Source organism: Oncorhynchus mykiss, chromosome 13 (genome assembly GCF_057628025.1).
Source record: "Oncorhynchus mykiss isolate SJ-2025 chromosome 13, ASM5762802v1, whole genome shotgun sequence".
Classification (NCBI taxonomy): Eukaryota; Metazoa; Chordata; class Actinopteri; order Salmoniformes; family Salmonidae; genus Oncorhynchus; species Oncorhynchus mykiss.
In genome coordinates, this window is record NC_143034.1 from 71680528 (window position 1) to 71705334 (window position 24807).

General features: G+C 39.0%; 1 protein-coding gene across 8 annotated transcripts; it reads left to right on the forward strand.

Annotated features, from left to right (window-relative positions):
• Positions 1-531: 531 nt before the first annotated feature.
• On the forward strand, positions 532-24177 carry LOC110487431 (scavenger receptor cysteine-rich domain-containing protein DMBT1). Of its 8 annotated transcripts, none has more exons than XM_090197433.1 (15): positions 532-858; positions 1136-1190; positions 1391-1486; positions 1670-2107; positions 6486-6575; positions 14292-14401; positions 16466-16709; positions 17332-17451; positions 18184-18495; positions 18691-18902; positions 20190-20341; positions 20776-21024; positions 21392-21551; positions 22250-22328; positions 22438-24177. In XM_090197433.1, the coding sequence occupies exons 3-15, from the start codon at positions 1408-1410 to the stop codon at positions 22455-22457; spliced, it is 2265 nt and encodes a 754-aa protein (XP_090053559.1). In that variant the 5' UTR covers positions 532-858; positions 1136-1190; positions 1391-1407; the 3' UTR covers positions 22458-24177. The 8 variants fall into 8 exon arrangements, with proteins under 8 accessions (XP_090053559.1, XP_090053563.1, XP_090053565.1 ...); XM_090197437.1 differs by having other exon boundaries at positions 17374-17451; XM_090197434.1 differs by lacking the exon at positions 532-858 and adding an exon at positions 979-1040.
• The last annotated feature ends 630 nt before the right edge of the window (positions 24178-24807 follow it).

Genomic DNA, 24807 nt, shown 5'->3' on the forward strand with positions numbered 1-24807 from the left:
CATGCTCAGTCATGTGAAATCCATAGATTAGGGCCTAATGAATTTATTTCAATTGACTGATTTCCTTGTATGAACTGTAACTCATGTTAAAAATGTTTGAAATTGTTGCATGTTGCCTGTTCAGAAAACTGTAATTAGTTTGTAATGCAATTCGATACATCTTTATTTGAGAGTGTACCGCACAGTGAGGACTTCGGGAGCTATACAACAAGAGGCATGGCGCAGCAACACTTAGAGTAAAGCAAATCTCACACGTATGACAAATTATAGTATTAGTAAGAAATTACATTGCGTTTGCATCCCAAATGGCAACCTTTTCCCCTATATAGAACCCCATGAGCCCTGGTCAAAAGTAGTGCACTATATAGGGAATAGGGTGTATTTTGGGATGCATACCAGGTATTCCCCAGCAACACTTGATGCAAACATGACATGACAACTTGGGAATGTAGGTTATCTGACCACCAGGGTTAGTGTGTTTGATTTAGATAGTGGAAATGCACTACAGGATAGTTTTTTATGGTTCACTACACAACAGATAAAGCCTCTCTGCATTCCTGCACACTTTGAATCCATGGCAAATGTCTTGTGAAGGTTAGGGTCAGTTTACTTTGTGCAAAAAGGTAACTTTACTTTGTACAAATAACTCATTTTGCAGACAGAAATACATCAAAGGAGTATCAAACATTCAAAGAAACGGTTAAACCCCAATCAAACAAATGGGTCAGATTTACAATCGAGCTGTTAAAGTTTTGTTTTTATTCTGTTCACAGTTTCGCAATGGACTCAAATGACTTCAAAGGACTTCTTGATGGTAACACATGAAAAACATTTTATAGAAATGGCTGTTGGCTAAAGGTATGTTTGGATAAAAGGGGTTGGCTGTGGTTTTACTGGAATGTACAAACTGTCTTTGTGTTCATAACCCCCAAGGTTGTTCTATTGTATAGTGAGGTTGTGTCCATATTATTGAGAAGTCCTGTGACTAAGTATATTGATACAAGGATTTCTGACAAAGAGTCCTTTTATTCATCTGTCAGGTTAGTTTCTGTTTGGATTTAAAAGTGACGAATAAGTAACTCAATGCCGGTAATCACAATATAAATGTTCTTTATGGTCACATGATGTGTCCTAGGAAACGGTATAACTGGAGCTCCCAGGTGAAATCCAGAACCCACGTCCTCTGAGTGGTAAGTCAACGATGGAGGTCCTGGAAGACTTGACCATTCTAGCAGACTAAAACTACATCGTTGGATGGTTCAATTGTGCTTGATTTGATTTGTAATTCCTAGTAACACTTTATGTGAATTGGTTTCTAGATGTTTAACTATATACAGTATCACTCCATTGTCCACTAACGACCCACTACTAACTCTAAACCTCTTCTCAGGTGGGTTTTGGATCTGAATGATGGTGTTCTTAACGATGTCCTCAGGGGCTCTGCTGCTGTTCCTGTTCATACAGGCCACCACTGGTCATAGCTCAGGTAACAGGGTTGATGGTCTTGGTCATTATGTGTTTCAGATCCTTGTGTTTAAGATCTGGGCAGAGTTACATTTTCTTCATAGTAGTTGACATTTTTCCTGAAGGTCTTGTAAGTCATACATAATTATGGTACATGACACTGTGGCTAGTAGCTAATGCTTCATCAGAAACTCAATTCTTTCAGTTCGGTCAGATGTCAATGCCACCTCTCCAACACAGATGTCGACACCACCGCTCACCCCCCCACCCGGCGTCGCAGACAGTATGTTTTCAACAATGTCATCCGATACAACAACATCAGCATTAGCCAATAGTCAAGTCAGATTGGTCAATGGTCCTAACTCCTGCTCTGGGAGAGTGGAGGTCTACCACAGCGGTCACTGGGGGGCGGTGTGTGACGACTTGTGGGACTTGAGTGACGCCCAGGTGGTGTGTAGACAGCTGGGCTGTGGAAGAGCTCTGTCTGCACCACGTGAAGCCCACTTCGGACAGGGGAACGGGACAATCTGGCTGGATGACGTTAGATGTACAGGCAGCGAGTCTAATCTCATAAGGTGCCGTCACAATGGGTTTGGATTACACAACTGTGGACATCACGAAGACGCTGGTGTCATCTGCTCAGGTAGGAGTATCGTTTTTTAAGCTTTTTTATCAACTTTACTCTTTTTTCTAATCAACAACCTTAGTAAAGGCTTTATGGATACAGTTAGATCACCATCCTGGGGTATTATGGTTTAAACCCCACAACAACTTATTTCACAGCCATAAATACTTCAAGACAAGCACACATTTTTCTTGTTAATGTATTAATTTTCCTCATTATTTATGTCTGTTTTATTTGAACCCAACCTCCACTTCTCCCCATCCCTTTACAACCCAACCTCCACTTCTCCCCATCCCTTTACAACCCAACCTCCACTTCTCCCCATCCCTTTACAACCCAACCTCCACTTCTCCCCATCCCTTTAAAACCCAACCTCCACTTCTCCCCATCCCTTTAAAACCCAACCTCCAATTCTCCCCATCCCTTTATAACCCAACCTCCACTTCTCCCCATCCCTTTAAAACCCAACCTCCACTTCTCCCCATCCCTTTAAAACCCAACCTCCACTTCTCCCCATCCCTTTAAAACCCAACCTCCACTTCTCCCCATCCCTTTATAACCCAACCTCCACTTCTCCCCATCCCTTTAAAACCCAACCTCCACTTCTCCCCATCCCTTTACAACCCAACCTCCACATCTCCTCATCCCTTTACAACCCAACCTCCACTTCTCCCCATCCCTTTAAAACCCAATCTCCACTTCTCCCACCTCCACTTCTCCTCATCCCTTTATAACCCAACCTCCACTTCTCCTCATCCCTTTATAACCAAACCTCCACTTCTCCCCATCCCTTTACAACCCAACCCTCACTTCTCCCCATCCCTTTAAAACCCAACCTCCACTTCTCCCCATCCCTTTAAAACCCAACCTCCACTTCTCCCCATCCCTTTAAAACCCAACCTCCACTTCTCCCACCTCCACTTCTCCTCATCCCTTTATAACCCAACCTCCACTTCTCCCCAGCCCTTTAAAACCCAACCTCCACTTCTCCCCATCCCTTTACAACCCAACCCCCACTTCTCCCCATCCCTTTAAAACCCAACCTCCACTTCTCCCCATCCCTTTATAACCCAACCTCCACTTCTCCCATCCCTTTAAAACCCAACCTCCACTTCTCCCCATCCCTTTACATCCCAACCTCCACTTCTCCCCATCCCTTTATAACCCAACCTCCACTTCTCCCATCCCTTTACATCCCAACCTCCACTTCTCCCACCTCCACTTCTCCTCATCCCTTTATAACCCAACCTCCACTTCTCCCCATCCCTTTAAAACCCAACCTCCACTTCTCCCCATCCCTTTACAACCCAACCCCCACTTCTCCCCATCCCTTTAAAACCCAACCTCCACTTCTCCCCATCCCTTTAAAACCCAACCTCCACTTCTCCCCATCCCTTTATAACCCAACCTCCACTTCTCCCATCCCTTTAAAACCCAACCTCCACTTCTCCCCATCCCTTTACATCCCAACCTCCACTTCTCCCCATCCCTTTATAACCCAACCTCCACTTCTACCATCCCTTTACAACCCAACCTCCACTTCTCCTCATCCCTTTACAACCCAACCTCCACTTCTCCCCATCCCTTTACAACCCAACCTCCACTTCTCCCCATCCCTTTACAACCCAACCTCCACTTCTCCCACCTCCACTTCTCCCCATCCCTTTAAAACCCAATCTCCACTTCTCCCACCTCCACTTCTCCTCATCCCTTTATAACCCAACCTCCACTTCTCCTCATCCCTTTATAACCAAACCTCCACTTCTCCCATCCCTTTAAAACCCAACCTCCACTTCTCCCCATCCCTTTAAAACCCAACCTCCACTTCTCCCCATCCCTTTAAAACCCAACCTCCACTTCTCCCCATCCCTTTAAAACCCAACCTCCACTTCTCCTCATCCCTTTAAAACCCAACCTCCACTTCTCCCCATCCCTTTAAAACCCAACCTCCACTTCTCCCATCCCTTTACAACCCAACCTCCACTTCTCCCCATCCCTTTATAACCCAACCTCCACTTCTCCCCATCCCTTTAAAACCCAACCTCCACTTCTCCCCATCCCTTTAAAACCCAACCTCCACTTCTCCCCATCCCTTTAAAACCCAACCTCCACTTCTCCCCATCCCTTTATAACCCAACCTCCACTTCTCCCCATCCCTTTAAAACCCAACCTCCACTTCTCCCCATCCCTTTACAACCCAACCTCCACTTCTCCTCATCCCTTTACAACCCAACCTCCACTTCTCCCCATCCCTTTAAAACCCAATCTCCACTTCTCCCACCTCCACTTCTCCTCATCCCTTTATAACCCAACCTCCACTTCTCCTCATCCCTTTATAACCAAACCTCCACTTCTCCCCATCCCTTTACAACCCAACCCTCACTTCTCCCCATCCCTTTAAAACCCAACCTCCACTTCTCCCCATCCCTTTAAAACCCAACCTCCACTTCTCCCCATCCCTTTAAAACCCAACCTCCACTTCTCCCACCTCCACTTCTCCTCATCCCTTTATAACCCAACCTCCACTTCTCCCCATCCCTTTAAAACCCAACCTCCACTTCTCCCCATCCCTTTACAACCCAACCCCCACTTCTCCCCATCCCTTTAAAACCCAACCTCCACTTCTCCCCATCCCTTTATAACCCAACCTCCACTTCTCCCATCCCTTTAAAACCCAACCTCCACTTCTCCCCATCCCTTTACATCCCAACCTCCACTTCTCCCCATCCCTTTATAACCCAACCTCCACTTCTCCCATCCCTTTACATCCCAACCTCCACTTCTCCCACCTCCACTTCTCCTCATCCCTTTATAACCCAACCTCCACTTCTCCCCATCCCTTTAAAACCCAACCTCCACTTCTCCCCATCCCTTTACAACCCAACCCCCACTTCTCCCCATCCCTTTAAAACCCAACCTCCACTTCTCCCCATCCCTTTAAAACCCAACCTCCACTTCTCCCCATCCCTTTATAACCCAACCTCCACTTCTCCCATCCCTTTAAAACCCAACCTCCACTTCTCCCCATCCCTTTATAACCCAACCTCCACTTCTCCCATCCCTTTACAACCCAACCTCCACTTCTCCTCATCCCTTTACAACCCAACCTCCACTTCTCCCCATCCCTTTACAACCCAACCTCCACTTCTCCCACCTCCACTTCTCCCCATCCCTTTAAAACCCAATCTCCACTTCTCCCACCTCCACTTCTCCTCATCCCTTTATAACCCAACCTCCACTTCTCCTCATCCCTTTATAACCAAACCTCCACTTCTCCCATCCCTTTAAAACCCAACCTCCACTTCTCCCCATCCCTTTAAAACCCAACCTCCACTTCTCCCCATCCCTTTAAAACCCAACCTCCACTTCTCCCCATCCCTTTAAAACCCAACCTCCACTTCTCCTCATCCCTTTAAAACCCAACCTCCACTTCTCCCCATCCCTTTAAAACCCAACCTCCACTTCTCCCATCCCTTTACAACCCAACCTCCACTTCTCCCCATCCCTTTATAACCCAACCTCCACTTCTCCCCATCCCTTTAAAACCCAACCTCCACTTCTCCCCATCCCTTTACAACCCAACCTCCACTTCTCCCCATCCCTTTAAAACCCAACCTCCACATCTCCCACCTCCACTTCTCCCCATCCCTTTATAACCCAACCTCCACTTCTCCCCATCCCTTTACAACCCAACCTCCACTTCTCCCACCTCCACTTCTCCCATCCTTTTATAACCCAACCTCCACTTCTCCCACCTCCACTTCTCCCATCCCTTTATAACCCAACCTCCACTTCTCCCACCTCCACTTCTCCCCATCCCTTTAAAACCCAACCTCCACTTCTCCCCATCCCTTTAAAACCCAACCTTCACTTCTCCCCATCCCTTTAAAACCCAACCTCCACTTCTCCACATCTCTTTATAACCCAACCTCCACTTCTCCCCATCCCTTTAAAACCCAACCTCCACTTCTCCCCATCCCTTTACAACCCAACCTCCACTTCTCCCATCCCTTTGCAACCCAACCTCCACTTCTCCCACCTCCACTTCTCCCCATCCCTTTACAACCCAACCTCCACTTCTCCCATCCCTTTACAACCCAACCTCCACTTCTCCCCATCCCTTTACAACCCAACCTCCACTTCTCCCCATCCCTTTAAAACCCAACCTCCACTTCTCCCCATCCCTTTACAACCCAACCTCCACTTCTCCCCATCCCTTTACAACCCAACCTCCACTTCTCCCACCTCCACTTCTCCCATCCCTTTATAACCCAACCTCCACTTCTCCAACCTCCACTTCTCCCATCCCTTTACAACCCAACCTCCACTAGGGACGTTACTATTTAAAAATATTGTAAATAAGTTTGAACTGAAATCCTGTCTTTATCTCTGTCAGGTGGCAGCAACACCACAGCAGCACCACCGATCTCCTGGAACACCACAACAGGAACAGCCCGACCAACCAACCAAACAACCACATTGGCAGGTAACTCCACAGAACCAATAACAAGGTGGCAAGATCATTGTAAAGTACACCCAGACTCTTGCCCTGTCCGAATACCTATAATAGCGTACTACACACCTAAACTGCATACTATGAACTCATCGTTGCATACTATTTAGCACGTACCGTTTAATAAGAAGTATGCAGTATGTCACGGCCGCAACGCAGTAGAGGCTCCTGATTGGCTCCATCAATGGGGCAGGGCTGAGTGCAGGTGAATTTTTCCAAATTCAACAGACATGCATCGCATTAACCAGCATGATAATACCTCATTTCCAATTTGATTAATTTCTCTAAACTCAGAATAGAATAGGAATGGAGTTATAGGCCTACTCAGGCTGGTTATAGGCAGACTATCACATTCGACCAAAACCATAGCCCATATACAGTGGGGCAAAAAAGTATTTAGTCAGCCACCAATTGTGCAAGTTCTCCCACTTAAAAAGATGAGAGAGGCCGGTAATTTTCATCATAGGTACACTTCAAATACAGACAAAATTAGATTTTTTTTCTCCAGAAAATCACATTGTAGGATTTTTTTATGAATTTATTTGCAAATTATGGTGGAAAATAAGTATTTGGTCACCTACAAACAAGCAAGATTTCTGGCTCCCACAGACCTGTTACTTCTTCTTTAAGAGGCTCCTCTGTCCTCCACTCGTTACCTGTAATAATGGCACCTGTTTGAACTTGTTATCAGTATAAAAGACACCTGTCCACAACCTCAAACAGTCACACTCCAAACTCCACTATGGCCAAGACCAAAGAGCTGTCAAAGAACACCAGAAACAAAATTGTAGACCTGCACCAGGCTGGGAAGACTGAATCTGCAATAGGTGATTTTCTGGATTTTTTTTCTCATTTTTTCTCTCATAGTTGAAGTGTACCTATGATGAAAATTACAGGCCTCTCTCATCTTTTTAAGTGGGAGAACTTGCACAATTGGTGGCTGACTAAATATTTTTTTGCCCCACTGTATGAGACTGTAGATTTGCTTAATCCGGAAATGGTGTTTCTTAAGTATTCGGGCTATGATTGATAAGCTTACTATGATGTTATGGAAGATGGCAGGGTTTTTAATAATCTGTTGTAGGATTTCCCGCAGTCTTTTGGCATTATTTTTCAACCACCATTTGCACAATGGCAGCCTGCTGTTCTTCTGTAAATAAACACGTTCTACCACCACGTGGTGGTTGTCTTTCAGTTCTACAAACACAAAATAGCATCCAGTACAGTAAACACTACAGTAATACAGTATACAAGATAAACAGTACAGTAAACACTACAGTAATACAGTATACAAGATAAACAGTACAGTAAACACTACAGTAATACAGTATACAAGAAACAGTACAGTAAACACTACATTAATACAGTATACAAGATACAGTACAGTAAACACTACATTAATACAGTATACAAGATAAACAGTACAGTAAACACTACATTAATACAGTATACAAGATAAACAGTACAGTAAACACTACATTAATACAGTATACAAGATAAACAGTACAGTAAACACTACATTAATACAGTATACAAGATAAACAGTACAGTAAACACTACATTAATACAGTATACAAGATAAACAGTACAGTAAACACTACATTAATACAGTATACAAGATAAACAGTACAGTAAACACTACATTAATACAGTATCCAAGATAAACAGTACAGTAAACACTACATTAATACAGTATACAAGATAAACAGTACAGTAAACACTACATTAATACAGTATACAAGATCAACAGTACAGTAAACACTACATTAATACAGTATACAAGATAAACAGTACAGTAAACACTACAGTAATACAGTATACAAGATAAACAGTACAGTAAACACTACAGTAATACAGTATACAAGATAAACAGTACAGTAAACACTACAGTAATACAGTATACAAGATAAACAGTACAGTAAACACTACATTAATACAGTATACAAGATAAACAGTACAGTAAACACTACAGTAATACAGTATACAAGATAAACAGTACAGTAAACACTACATTAATACAGTATACAAGATAAACAGTACAGTAAACACTACATTAATACAGTATACAAGATAAACAGTACAGTAAACACTACATTAATACAGTATACAAGATAAACAGTACAGTAAACACTACAGTAGACAAGATAAACAGTACAGTAAACACTACAGTAGACAAGATAAACAGTACAGTAAATACTACAGTAATACAGTATACAAGATAAACAGTACAGTAAACACTACATTAATACAGTATACAAGATAAACAGTACAGTAAACACTACAGTAATACAGTATACAAGATAAACAGTACAGTAAACACTACATTAATACAGTATACAAGATAAACAGTACAGTAAACACTACATTAATACAGTATACAAGATAAACAGTACAGTAAACACTACATTAATACAGTATACAAGATAAACAGTACAGTAAACACTACATTAATACAGTATACAAGATAAACAGTACAGTAAACACTACATTAATACAGTATACAAGACAAACAGTACAGTAAACACTACAGTAGACAAGATAAACAGTACAGTAAACACTACAGTATACATGATAAACAGTACAGTAAACACTACATTAATACAGTATACACGATAAACAGTACAGTAAACACTACATTAATACAGTATACAAGATAAACAGTACAGTAAACACTACATTAATACAGTATACAAGATAAACAGTACAGTAAACACTACATTAAGACAGTATCCAAGATAAACAGTACAGTAAACACTACATTAATACAGTATACAAGATAAACAGTACAGTAAACACTACATTAATACAGTATACAAGATCAACAGTACAGTAAACACTACATTAATACAGTATACAAGATAAACAGTACAGTAAACACTACAGTAATACAGTATACAAGATAAACAGTACAGTAAACACTACAGTAATACAGTATACAAGATAAACACTACAGTAAACACTACAGTAATACAGTATACAAGATAAACAGTACAGTAAACACTACAGTAATACAGTATACAAGATAAACAGTACAGTAAACACTACATTAATACAGTATACAAGATAAACAGTACAGTAAACACTACAGTAATACAGTATACAAGATAAACAGTACAGTAAACACTACATTAATACAGTATCCAAGATAAACAGTACAGTAAACACTACATTAATACAGTATACAAGATAAACAGTACAGTAAACACTACATTAATACAGTATACAAGATAAACAGTACAGTAAGCACTACATTAATACAGTATACAAGATAAACAGTACAGTAAACACTACATTAATACAGTATACATGATTAACAGTACAGTAAACACTACATTAATACAGTATCCAAGATAAACAGTACAGTAAACACTACATTAATACAGTATACAAGATAAACAGTACAGTAAACACTACATTAATACAGTATACATGATAAACAGTACAGTAAACACTACATTAATACAGTATACAAGATAAACAGTACAGTAAACACTACATTAATACAGTATCCAACATAAACATTACAGTAAGCACTACATTAATACAGTATACAATATAAACAGTACAGTAAACACTACATTAATACAGTATCCAAGATAAACAGTACAGTAAACACTACAGTAATACAGTATACAAGATAAACAGTACAGTAAACACTACATTAATACAGTATACAAGATAAACAGTACCGTAAACACTACATTAATACAGTATACAAGATAAACAGTACAGTAAACACTACATTAATACAGTATCCAAGATAAACAGTACAGTAAACACTACATTAATACAGTTTACAAGATAAACAGTACAGTAAACACTACAGTAATACAGTATACAAGATAAACAGTACAGTAAACACTACATTAATACAGTATACAAGATAAACAGTACAGTAAACACTACAGTAATACAGTATACAAGATAAACAGTACAGTAAACACTACATTAATACAGTATACAAGATAAACAGTACAGTAAACACTACATTAATACAGTATACAAGATAAACAGTACAGTAAACACTACATTAATACAGTATACAAGATAAACAGTACAGTAAACACTACATTAATACAGTATACAAGATAAACAGTACAGTAAACACTACAGTAGACAAGATACACAGTACAGTAAACACTACAGTAGACAAGATAAACAGTACAGTAAATACTACAGTAATACAGTATACAAGATAAACAGTACAGTAAACACTACATTAATACAGTATACATGATAAACAGTACAGTAAACACTACATTAATACAGTATACAAGATAAACAGTACAGTAAACACTACATTAATACAGTATACAAGATAAACAGTACAGTAAACACTACATTAATACAGTATACAAGATAAACAGTACAGTAAACACTACAGTAATACAGTATACAAGATAAACAGTACAGTAAACACTACATTAATACAGTATACAAGATAAACAGTACAGTAAACACTACATTAATACAGTATACAAGATAAACAGTACAGTAAACACTACATTAATACAGTATACAAGATAAACAGTACAGTAAACACTACATTAATACAGTATACAAGATAAACAGTACAGTAAACACTACATTAATACAGTATACAAGACAAACAGTACAGTAAACACTACAGTAGACAAGATAAACAGTACAGTAAACACTACAGTATACATGATAAACAGTACAGTAAACACTACATTAATACAGTATACACGATAAACAGTACAGTAAACACTACATTAATACAGTATACAAGATAAACAGTACAGTAAACACTACATTAATACAGTATACAAGATAAACAGTACAGTAAACACTACATTAATACAGTATACAAGATAAACAGTACAGTAAACACTACATTAATACAGTATACAAGATAAACAGTACAGTAAACACTACATTAATACAGTATCCAAGATAAACAGTACAGTAAACACTACATTAATACAGTATACAAGATAAACAGTACAGTAAACACTACATTAATACAGTATACAAGATCAACAGTACAGTAAACACTACATTAATACAGTATACAAGATAAACAGTACAGTAAACACTACAGTAATACAGTATACAAGATAAACAGTACAGTAAACACTACAGTAATACAGTATACAAGATAAACACTACAGTAAACACTACAGTAATACAGTATACAAGATAAACAGTACAGTAAACACTACAGTAATACAGTATACAAGATAAACAGTACAGTAAACACTACATTAATACAGTATACAAGATAAACAGTACAGTAAACACTACAGTAATACAGTATACAAGATAAACAGTACAGTAAACACTACATTAATACAGTATCCAAGATAAACAGTACAGTAAACACTACATTAATACAGTATACAAGATAAACAGTACAGTAAACACTACATTAATACAGTATACAAGATAAACAGTACAGTAAGCACTACATTAATACAGTATACAAGATAAACAGTACAGTAAACACTACATTAATACAGTATACATGATTAACAGTACAGTAAACACTACATTAATACAGTATCCAAGATAAACAGTACAGTAAACACTACATTAATACAGTATACAAGATAAACAGTACAGTAAACACTACATTAATACAGTATACATGATAAACAGTACAGTAAACACTACATTAATACAGTATACAAGATAAACAGTACAGTAAACACTACATTAATACAGTATCCAACATAAACATTACAGTAAGCACTACATTAATACAGTATACAATATAAACAGTACAGTAAACACTACATTAATACAGTATCCAAGATAAACAGTACAGTAAACACTACAGTAATACAGTATACAAGATAAACAGTACAGTAAACACTACATTAATACAGTATACAAGATAAACAGTACCGTAAACACTACATTAATACAGTATACAAGATAAACAGTACAGTAAACACTACATTAATACAGTATCCAAGATAAACAGTACAGTAAACACTACATTAATACAGTTTACAAGATAAACAGTACAGTAAACACTACAGTAATACAGTATACAAGATAAACAGTACAGTAAACACTACATTAATACAGTATACAAGATAAACAGTACAGTAAACACTACAGTAATACAGTATACAAGATAAACAGTACAGTAAACACTACATTAATACAGTATACAAGATAAACAGTACAGTAAACACTACATTAATACAGTATACAAGATAAACAGTACAGTAAACACTACATTAATACAGTATACAAGATAAACAGTACAGTAAACACTACATTAATACAGTATACAAGATAAACAGTACAGTAAACACTACAGTAGACAAGATAAACAGTACAGTAAACACTACAGTAGACAAGATAAACAGTACAGTAAATACTACAGTAATACAGTATACAAGATAAACAGTACAGTAAACACTACATTAATACAGTATACATGATAAACAGTACAGTAAACACTACATTAATACAGTATACATGATAAACAGTACAGTAAACACTACATTAATACAGTATACAAGATAAACAGTACAGTAAACACTACATTAATACAGTATACATGATAAACAGTACAGTAAACACTACATTAATACAGTATCCAAGATAAACAGTACAGTAAACACTACATTAATACAGTATACAAGATAAACAGTACAGTAAACACTACATTAATACAGTATACATGATAAACAGTACAGTAAACACTACATTAATACAGTATACAAGATAAACAGTACAGTAAACACTACATTAATACAGTATCCAAGATAAACAGTACAGTAAGCACTACATTAATACAGTATACAAGATAAACAGTACAGTAAACACTACATTAATACAGTATCCAAGATAAACAGTACAGTAAACACTACAGTGATACAGTATACAAGATAAACAGTACAGTAAACACTACATTAATACAGTATACAAGATAAACAGTACAGTAAACACTACATTAATACAGTATCCAAGATAAACAGTACAGTAAACACTACATTAATACAGTTTACAAGATAAACAGTACAGTAAACACTACATTAATACAGTATCCAAGATAAACAGTACAGTAAACACTACATTAATACAGTATACATGATAAACAGTACAGTAAACACTACATTAATACAGTATACAAGATAAACAGTACAGTAAACACTACATTAATACAGTATACATGATAAACAGTACAGTAAACACTACATTAATACAGTATACATGATAAACAGTACAGTAAACACTACATTAATACAGTATACAAGATAAACAGTACAGTAAACACTACATTAATACAGTATACAAGATTAACAGTACAGTAAACACTACATTAATACAGTATACATGATAAACAGTACAGTAAACACTACATTAATACAGTATACAAGATAAACAGTACAGTAAACACTACATTAATACAGTATACAAGATAAACAGTACAGTAAACACTACAGTAATACAGTATACAAGATAAACAGTACAGTAAACACTACATTAATACAGTATACAAGATAAACAGTACAGTAAACATTACAGTAATACAGTATACAAGATAAACATGTTACAAAAGTGTAGCTCCATCAGGAACTAAGGCCTGGTCCCAAACGTCTCAAGAAGCTTTCTCTCCTCGTCTCCTTAACGTTATGGTTCCTGTTGTCTGGGAAACAACAGGAAGCTGCGGTGAAAGGTGGGATCATTTCCTCTTCTTCCTCCCAGGGGCTAGGTCACAGTGGGTGGAGGTGGAACCAGAAGTGATATCATATCCTGGCCAGACGGTTAACCTGCGGTGTGCCTTCATAGGAACGCAGGTCATACAGCTCACACAGGTCAGTCACACAGGAAGTTGTGTGGACTAATATGTATATTGTTACAATATGCTGAAAAAAATATACTTTGTCCTTGATCATCCAAATTCCAATATGATAGTCAGATAGTCAGATAGTATTTGACTAAAAAATGTTTTTACCTACAGTATAATAGTTCAGGTAGTAGTAAATGATTTACCTATAATAGTTCAGGGTGTAGTAAATGTTTAACCTATAATAGTTCAGGGTGTAGTAAATGTTTAACCTATAATAGTTCAGGGAGTAGTAAATGTTTAACCTATAATAGTTCAGGGTGTAGTAAATGTTTAACCTATAATAGTTCAGGTAGTAGTAAATGTTTCATCTATAATAGTTCAGGTAGTAGTAAATGTTTAACCTATAATAGTTCAGGGTGTAGTAAATGTTTAACCTATAATAGTTCAGGGTGTAGTAAATGTTTAACCTATAATAGTTCAGGGTGTAGTAAATGTTTAATCTATAATAGTTCAGGTAGTAGTAAATGTTTAACCTATAATAGTTCAGGGAGTAGTAAATGTTTAACCTATAATAGTTCAGGTAGTAGTAAATGTTTAATCTATAATAGTTCAGGTAGTAGTAAATGTTTAACCTATAATAGTTCAGGTAGTAGTAAATGTTTAATCTATAATAGTTCAGGGTGTAGTAAATGTTTAACCTATAATAGTTCAGGGTGTAGTAAATGTTTAACCTATAATAGTTCAGGTAGTAGTAAATGTTTAACCTATAATAGTTCAGGTAGTAGTAAATGTTTAATCTATAATAGTTCAGGGTGTAGTAAATGTTTAACCTATAATAGTTCAGGGTGTAGTAAATGTTTCATCTATAATAGTTCAGGGTGTAGTAAATTATTTACCTATAATAGTTCAGGGTGTAGTAAATGTTTAACCTATAATAGTTCAGGTAGTAGTAAATGTTTAACCTATAATAGTTCAGGGTGTAGTAAATTATTTACCTATAATAGTTCAGGGTGTAGTAAATGTTTAACCTATAATAGTTCAGGGTGTAGTAAATGTTTCATCTATAATAGTTCAGGTAGTAGTAAATGTTTAACCTATAATAGTTCAGGGTGTAGTAAATGTTTCATCTATAATAGTTCAGGGTGTAGTAAATGTTTAATCTATAATAGTTCAGGGTGTAGTAAATGTTTAACCTATAATAGTTCAGGGTGTAGTAAATGTTTAACCTATAATAGTTCAGGTAGTAGTAAATGTTTAACCTATAATAGTTCAGGGTGTAGTAAATGTTTCATCTATAATAGTTCAGGTAGTAGTAAATGTTTAACCTATAATAGTTCAGGGTGTAGTAAATGTTTAACCTATAATAGTTCAGGGTGTAGTAAATGTTTCATCTATAATAGTTCAGGTAGTAGTAAATGTTTAACCTATAATAGTTCAGGGTGTAGTAAATGTTTAACCTATAATAGTTCAGGGTGTAGTAAATGTTTAACCTATAATAGTTCAGGTAGTAGTAAATGTTTAACCTATAATAGTTCAGGGTGTAGTAAATGTTTAACCTATAATAGTTTTTTTTAAAGTTTTTTTATTTTTTATTTAACAAGGCACACTTGTTAAATGAATTGCATTCCAAGTGACTACCTCATGAAGCTGGTTGAGAGAATGCCAAGAGTGTGCAAGGCAGTCATCAAGGGTGGCTACTTTGAAGAATCTCAAATATAAAATATATTTTGATTTGTTGAACACTTTTTTTGGTTACTACATTGAATTGAATGTATTTGGGGTAACAGACATATACAACTAAATGTACAATGTGGACCCAGAGGATATCACTTGAAAGTATTAATTAAAACGTGTTTCCAAAGTGGTCCTCGGTGGTAAAACCAATAACACATATAATGATTCCATGTGTGTTATTTCATAGTTTTGATGTCTTCACTATTATTCTACAATGTATAAATGAGTAAAAAATAAAGAACAACCATTGAATGAGTAGGTGTGTCCAAACATTTGACTGGTACTGTATATGGAAGTTTACTTGTCCCCCCCCCCCATTTCCCCTTGCTGTGTGTTATTAATAAATACTATACAGGTGTCCTGGATTTTTGAGTCCAGAAAGGGCGAGAGGCTCAACATAGCCACGTACCACCCCAATTTTGGGGTACTTTACCCCACGTCACCCCTGAAGGGACGAGTTAGCTTCCCCACGCCCTCCCTCAGCAACCCTTCAATCCAGATCTCTGACATCAGGATGACTGATGAAGGGAGATACATCTGTGAATACGCCACCTACCCCAGCGGCAACGAACAGGGCATCACCTCCCTCGTTATACTAGGTACGGTGTGTGTGTGTGTACCCCTGTTTTTTTAGGATGTGAGCATCTACTAAATCAAATCAAAACAATGTGTCTGGTGTTTAGTCTGTCGTTGTGTGTGTGTTTGTTTTCTGTCCAATCTTGTGTATGTTTAGGACGTGTGTATCGCTCGTGTTCTGTTGTGTGCTGTTGTGTTCTGTTGTGTGCTGTTGTGTTCTGTTGTGTGCTCTTGTGTTCTGTTGTGTGCTCTTGTGTTCTGTTGTGTGCTCTTGTGTTCTGTTGTGTGCTCTTGTGTTCTGTTGTGTGCTCTTGTGTTCTGTTGTGTGCTCTTGTGTTCTGTTGTGTGCTCTCGTGTTCTGTTGTGTGCTCTTGTGTTCTGTTGTGTGCTCTCGTGTTCTGTTGTGTGCTCTTGTGTTCTGCTCTAAATCTGTCTCTTTCACTGTGTGTAAGTGCTCTCGTGTCTCACTTTCCCTTCAGATTAATTGGTATTATAAGTGGTATTGTCAGATCGATGGTGTTCTTGTTAATGCATCGCAACCATAGATTAGGGCACAGATGTTTTCCTGATCAAATGACATGACCGGGTTAAACTAATCATTTCAGAACCATATAAAGTACATGTGTACTAAACTCCTGTCTTCAGCTCTGTCAACATCACCACCTTTCTACTGGAACACCACAACAGAAACAGCAGCACCAACCAACCAATCAACCACACTGGCTGGTAACACCACAACAATTACACCAGTGACAGCGTGGCAAGGTGAGTGTTAAGAAAGTGTGCTGTCTCATTGTTGTGTAAAATGCACTTACAATTCCATTGTAGCTTGGATAAGTGTTGAAAGGGGCTGAAGTCTCTGGGAATATTACCCTGGTTTGAGTAGGCAGTGATATGGAGATTGCACTCCTTCCTATTAGAGAGACGGTGAGAGAGACAGTTCCTCAGTTTAGGGTTCTTTAATGTTGATTTTAGATCAACACGGGTTCACACTTCTATGCCATTATCACTCAGCTATGATTATCCAATGAACTATCCTTTTATCCATACAGCATGTGGTCTGGAAATAATAAACATGAATACAATGGCATCAATACTAGGATAAGGCACATGTTAATTTAGCAATAACAAAACAAGATACTGCTCTGATCTGTGACAATAATATGATGACTGAAAAGAAAATACAGCTAGCTAGCTACAAGACGACCCACCTAACAATGATAGGCTAAATGTAGCTAACATTGCTACAGAGCTAGCATGAAAACCAGATATAGAAATGCTGTAATAACTACGAAAATATGATTTGTCGGTAAAACATTGAGAAACAAGTACTGCACTCACAGTTTGGTATTCACGCACAGTGATGGATAAAATAGTGGCCACAGCAACAGATGGCGAGCTGCACTTGGTAATGAATTGAACACTGCAGGCCTGTGTTAGCTGTGACGTCTAGCTGTTACAATAAGACAATTGTTTTGATTTTGATTTCTTTGTCAGATGCCCCGATCAGATTGATCAACGGTCCTAACTCCTGCTCTGGGAGAGTGGAGGTCTACCACAGTGGTAGCTGGGGGACGGTGTGTGACGACTCGTGGGACTTGAGTGACGCCCAGGTGGTGTGTAGACAGCTGGGCTGTGGGAGAGCTCTGTCTGCACCACACCAAGCCCACTTCGGACAGGGGAACGGGACAATATGGATGGATGATGTTGGATGTACAGGCAGCGAGTCTAATCTCACAAGGTGCAGTCACAACGGGTTTGGGAGACACAACTGTAATCATGGTGAAGACGCTGGTGTCGTCTGTTCGGGTAGGAGTATCATTCTTTAATGATCCTTATTCATAATGTTTTATAATTCAATCAACATCTTCAGTGAAGGCTTTATGGATATAGTTAGATCACCAATCTGGAACTTATTTTTAGACTCTGGGCCCTGTATGAATATCTTTTTTCTCCTATCTCTCATCCCCATTTTTCTTACCCTCCTTCCATTTTCTTTCTCAGAATCAGAGCGTCCTTCCAACTCAGGCCCAGAGCTGGTGTGTGGTCGGCGTCTCCTAGAGGTGGGTCTCAGCCGGGCTGGTCTGGAGACTGCAGGTCTGAACGCGTTCTCTGCTCACCTGGCCGACCTCCGCTGCTCCTCCCACCAGGAAGCTAACGGCACAGTGTGGTTCCAGGTGGAGCGCAGGGAGGGCAGCTGTGGAAACACCTTGACGGTGAGGAGTGAGAACACTGACTTCTGGCTCTTTTCAATATTCTCTCTTCTTACGGTCAATTCACTTCAACTGAAGGGAAGCTCATACTGTATCTGTCAGTTGTTCATTCATATTTAGAAAACGGTACGTTCAGATCCGGGATGCTGAATGGTTGATAGCTGTTAGTTATTCCTGATAATCCTGGGGGGAAATCCCAATGCGCATCCACTGTCCCACAGCCCGGCTAGGCAATTCATAAACTTAATCTCCACTGGAAAAAAGTGTCTAGACATTATTTCCCATGCTTGTAGCCTAGCATTTTGTTTGCAACTGTTGGAGTTTGTCTAAACCTCGCTGCCTGACTCTCTGAAACTGGCCATGTGGTCTGGACAAACTCCTGGCTCTACACATGAATATTGTGTCATGTGAATAATAACTACTGGCTCTACACATGAATGCTGTGTCATGTGAATAATAACTTCTACACATGAATACTGTGTTATGTGAATAATGACTTCTACACATGAATATTGTGTCATGTGAATAATAACTACTGGCTCTACACATGAATGCTGTGTCATGTGAATAATAACTTCTACACATGAATGCTGTGTCATGTGAATAATAACTTCTACACATGAATACTGTGTCATGTGAATAATAACTTCTACACATGAATACTGTGTCATGTGAATAATGACTTCTACACATGAATAATGTGTTATGTGAATAATGACTTCTACACATGAATAATGTGTTATGTGAATAATGACTTCTACACATGAATACTGTGTTATGTGAATAACAACTTCTACACATGAATACTGTGTAATGTGAATAACAACTTCTACACATGAATACTGTGTAATGTGAATAACAACTTCTACACATGAATACTGTGTTATGTGAATAACAACTTCTACACATGAATACTGTGTTATGTGAATAATAACTTCTACACATGAATACTGTGTCATGTGAATAACAACTTCTACACATGAATACTGTGTCATGTGAATAACAACTTCTACACATGAATACTGTGTTATGTGAATAACAACTTCTACACATGAATACTGTATAATGTGAATAATAACTTACACATGAATACTGTGTCATGTGAATAACAACTTCTACACATGAATACTGTGTAATGTGAATAATAACTTCTACACATGAATACTGTGTAATGTGAATAACAACTTCAACACATCAGGGAGACATGACAGCGGTCTTTACTCTATTACGTCAAGAGGTATTTTTGTTCATGTCATCCCAACTGTCATCCTCTCTTCTTCTATTTTCCAGACCAACAGCAGCCATGCCATCTACTCCAACAGTTTATTCATCTACCAGGTGCACAATGTCTCCTTCACCCGACCCGTGAGCATACCTTTCTCCTGTGCCTATCCGCTAGACACAGAGAGCAGCCTAGATGTGGCCGTCGCACCCTACCTACCGTGAGTGGAGACGCCACATTACAGGAAACAATACGAACGCCACACCACATCAAAACACACCACAACACACCATTGTAGTCCCGCCCCATCTGTGTCACACCCTGATTGGTCCAGGATTATAACAAGTCAGTCAGATATCTGGAAATATTTACCGTAGAATGTTTTTTTTAATGGAATTTTATACATTCAGTCTTGGCAGACAAATGTGCACATAACAAGCTACAGCTTTGTAACTTTGTCATAAACTGACTGCATGTTTGTTTACTCCATGTGTAACTCTGTGTTGTTGTTTGTATCGCACTGCTTTGCTTTATCTTGGCCAGGTCACAGTTGTAAATGAGAACTTGTTCTCATCTAGCCTACCTGGTTAAATAAAGGTGAAATAAAATTAATAAATAAAATACATTTGTCTTGGTTTGTTCTCTTGGCACCAGGGTGGAAGGTGGAGTTACAGGTATTGGCTCCAAGGCGTCAGCCTCCATGTCTCTGTACCACAACTCCAACTACACAGAGCCTTACCCTGCGGGTCAGAGGGTCACTCTGCCACTGGGCTCTGTTCTGCATGTGGGTGTGTCCGTCAACGAGACGGAGACGGAGCGATTTGTGGTTGTCCTGGACAACTGCTACGCCACTCACTCCCCCAACCCTGATGACCCTATGAGATATTTCATCATTCAGAACAAGTATTTATGCTTCTTTATAGTTTATAGACTGAAAAAGGCAAATCCATTCAGAAAGTAAGTTAAGAATAAATTATTATTTACAATGACGGCCTGTAAGTGTGTGTGTTTGTTCTTGGCTATATGTCTGTTTATTTTTGTAAGTGACTTGTCCGAGCCAGAACGGCCCATAGGACAGGAGCCTACTTCCCGTTTCTGTAGCATGAGGCAACTTAATGTACAAGTACACCCCATGGGCCTTACATCCCAAAAAATAATAATAATGCTGATATGAATGCAAAGCAGACAGGCATCAGGTCCCATTTTTCTGTTTGTGTATTTTTGTAGCAGTGTGCAAGTTAAACCCTGGTCCTCCCTCTCTGTTCCCCAGATGTCCTAGTGATCGTACCCAGGTGAGGGTGGAGGAGAGTGGCTCATCACTCGAGGCGCGCTTCTCTGCACTGCTGGTTCTGTTCCAGGGAGACTACCGGGACGTTTTCCTGCACTGCAGCCTCAGCCTGTGTGACCAGAGGAGCTCCTCCTGCACTCCAGTGAGTCCTGGGCCCACATTCACAAAGCGTCGCAGAGTAGGAGAGCTGATTTCGGATCTGTTTGGCCTTTTAGATTGTGGTGAATTAGAGGTGTAACCTGATCCTTGATCAGCACTCGTCAGATCCTTTGTGGATACCGGCCATGGACTCTTCATCAGCCTCTGTCTTCCACTTTCTCTCTCTCTCTCTCTCTAGTGTCTCTCTCTCTCTCTCTCTCTAGTGTCTCTCTCTCTCTCTCTCTAGTGTCTCTCTCTCTCTCTCTCTAGTGTCTCTCTCTCTCTCTCTCTAGTGTCTCTCTCTCTCTCTCTCTCTAGTGTCTCTCTCTCTCTCTCTCTCTAGTGTCTCTCTCTCTCTCTCTCTAGTGTCTCTCTCTCTCTCTAGTGTCTCTCTCTCTCTCTAGTGTCTCTCTCTCTCTCTAGTGTCTCTCTCTCTTTCTCTCTAGTGTCTCTCTCTCTCTCTCTAGTGTCTCTCTCTCTCTCTCTCTAGTGTCTCTCTCTCTCTAGTGTCTCTCTCTAGTCTCTCTCTCTTTCTCTAGTGTCCATCTCTAGTGTCTCTCTCTCTCTCTCTCTCTAGTGTCTCTCTCTCTCTAGTGTCTCTCTCTCTCTCTAGTCTCTCTCTCTCTCTAGTGTCTCTCTCTCTCTCTCTAGTCTACTGGTACAGTACTCTCTTACCCTTCTAAAACATTTTTTTTCCCACAGTTGTGTTCCAGACGAAGGAGATCCCGTTCCATCTCCAGTTCCGTCCCCCTTAATCCCGTCACCATCGGTCCAATCAGCTGTGCGTATTATGCCTCTGCCAATCACACGGACAGTGCTGATGATGCTATAGGACACACACACACACACACACACATAAAGGTAACAGTTTCTCTCTGTTTGTCTTCCAGGGACTTGGAGTCTGGACTGAGCCTTGGGGGGTACCGCAGTGAGCCGTATCTGTTTCATTGTCCTTATACTTTTGAATGTACTTTTTCAGATATCTCTCTGGTTGTGTTTTGTGACTATTGAATATTGTCTTTGTGTTTCATTGTTGCAGTAAGTATCCATACCCAGATATTCAGCTGTCTTAGAGGTGTTTACCTTTTTCTGCAGCCTTAAAGGCCCAGTGCAGTCAAAACTCTGTTGTTCCGGCCTCCCGGGTGGCGCAGTGGTCTAGGGCACTGCATCGCAGTGCTGGCTGTGCCACCAGAGACTCTGGGTTTTGCGCCCAGGCTCTGTCGCAGCTGGCCGTGACTGGGAGGTCCGTGGGGCGACGCACAATTGGCCTAGCGTCGTCCGGATTAGGGAAGGTTTGGCCGGTAGGGATGTCCTTGTCTCATCGCGCACTAGCGACTCCTGTGGCGGGCCGGGCGCAATGCATGCTAACCAGGTCGCCAAGTGCACAGTGTTTCCTCCAACACGGCTGCGGCTGGCTTCCGGGTTGGCTTCCGGGTTGGATGAGCGCTGTGTTAAGAAGCAGTGCGGCTTGGTTGGGTTGTGTTTCGGAGGACGCATCGCTGTCGACCTTCATCTCTCCCGAGCCCGTACAGGAGTTGTAGCGATGAGACAAGATAGTAACACTAACAATTGGATACATGAAAAGGGGGTAAAATTGTTGTTCCTCATTTTTGTATCACATTGTATGAAACTAACAGCTCATGTAAAAGTATGAAAAAATTGTATCACTGTTACTTCCTGCTAGTTAGTGGTTGAAAATACAATCTACACAGGACCTTCTAATCAGCAGGTTTGCATGGGTGGGAGTTTCGGCTCTCCATGGTGACATCACCATGCGGTAAATTGGTTAATAGACGAATAACAAAGAGAATGCCACACCTCTCTGTCAATAAGTTAGTTTTAAGTTTTCCCATCTCCACTCAGACCACTCCCAGACAGTCCGAGCAAAATTCTTGCTTGAGATAGTTTTTTGCTTAAAGCTGTTTTTTGCCCATTTGAATGGGGCTATTGTAGTAAGTTGCTTAATTGTTACCTAGAAATGATTTGATATTGATATAAAAAATATGAAAATGGCTGCATTGGTACTTTAAAACCACAGCCTTAAATTTGGATCATTGCTTTGAAGCAGTTTTTTAAAATTGGATGGTGATTTGATAGATGTGTATCATTCTATTATTTGTGTGATATATTGATTATTATAAACTGGGTGATTCAAGCCCTGAATGCTGATTGGCTGAAAGCCGTAGTCTGTCAGACAATAAACCACGGGTATGAAAAAAGATTACCTTTAACTCTTCTAATTACGTTGGTAACCAGTTTATAATAGCAATAAGACACCTTGAGGTTGTGTGGTACATGGCCAATATACCATGGCTAAGGGGTGTATCCAGACACTCCCTGTTGCGTGGTGCATAAGAACAGCCCTTAGCCATGTTATATTGGCCGTATACCAAACCCCCTCGGGCCTTAATGCTTAATTAATGACAGTCTCTTTGGTTTTGCTGGTTTGTTAAGGTGGGTTAATGTGTTGATTTTATTTCAGGTTTCTTTTTTTACTTGTTTGAACTTTTAACAATTATTGATTTATTTGAACCTTCATTTTGAACCAGACTATTGACTTTGATTTTGAGTGAACATTGAAAAACATTCTGTAAAACTGACTTAAGACAAATAAAATAATAATCTTGAAATCCCTGGCCATTGCACCTGTTTAAGTGACTGTTGAGAACTGAAATTGAAGGGGAGAATGTAATTAAAGCGTGTGTGTAATTGGGGCACAGCTAATAAATGGGGTTAAATCATGTATTTTTGTGTAAACTGAGTAATTGTTTTAGGTTGATTAAAAATGTAGATGTATTTAATTTTTCAATTCTGTTTAACTGTGCATGTTTCTTGTGATGTAGCCTAGTACTGATTGCATTGATGGATATATGTATATATATATATATATATATATATATCTACAGGACCAGTCAAAGGTTTGGACACACCTACTCATTCAAGGGTTTTTCTTTATTTTGACTATTTTCTACATTGTAGAATAATAGTGAAGACATCAACACTATGAAATAACACATATGGAATCATGTAGTAACCAAAAAAAGTGTTAAACAAATTGTATATTGTAGATTTTTCAAAGTAGCCACCCTTTTCCTTGTTGAAAGCTTTGCACACTCTTGGCATTATCTTATTAACCAGCTTCATGAGGTAGTCACCTGGGATGCATTTCAATTAACAGGTGTGCCTTGTTAATTTGTGGAATTTCTTTCCTTCTTAATGCATTCGAGACAATCAGTTGTGTTGTGTGTGACAAGGTAGGG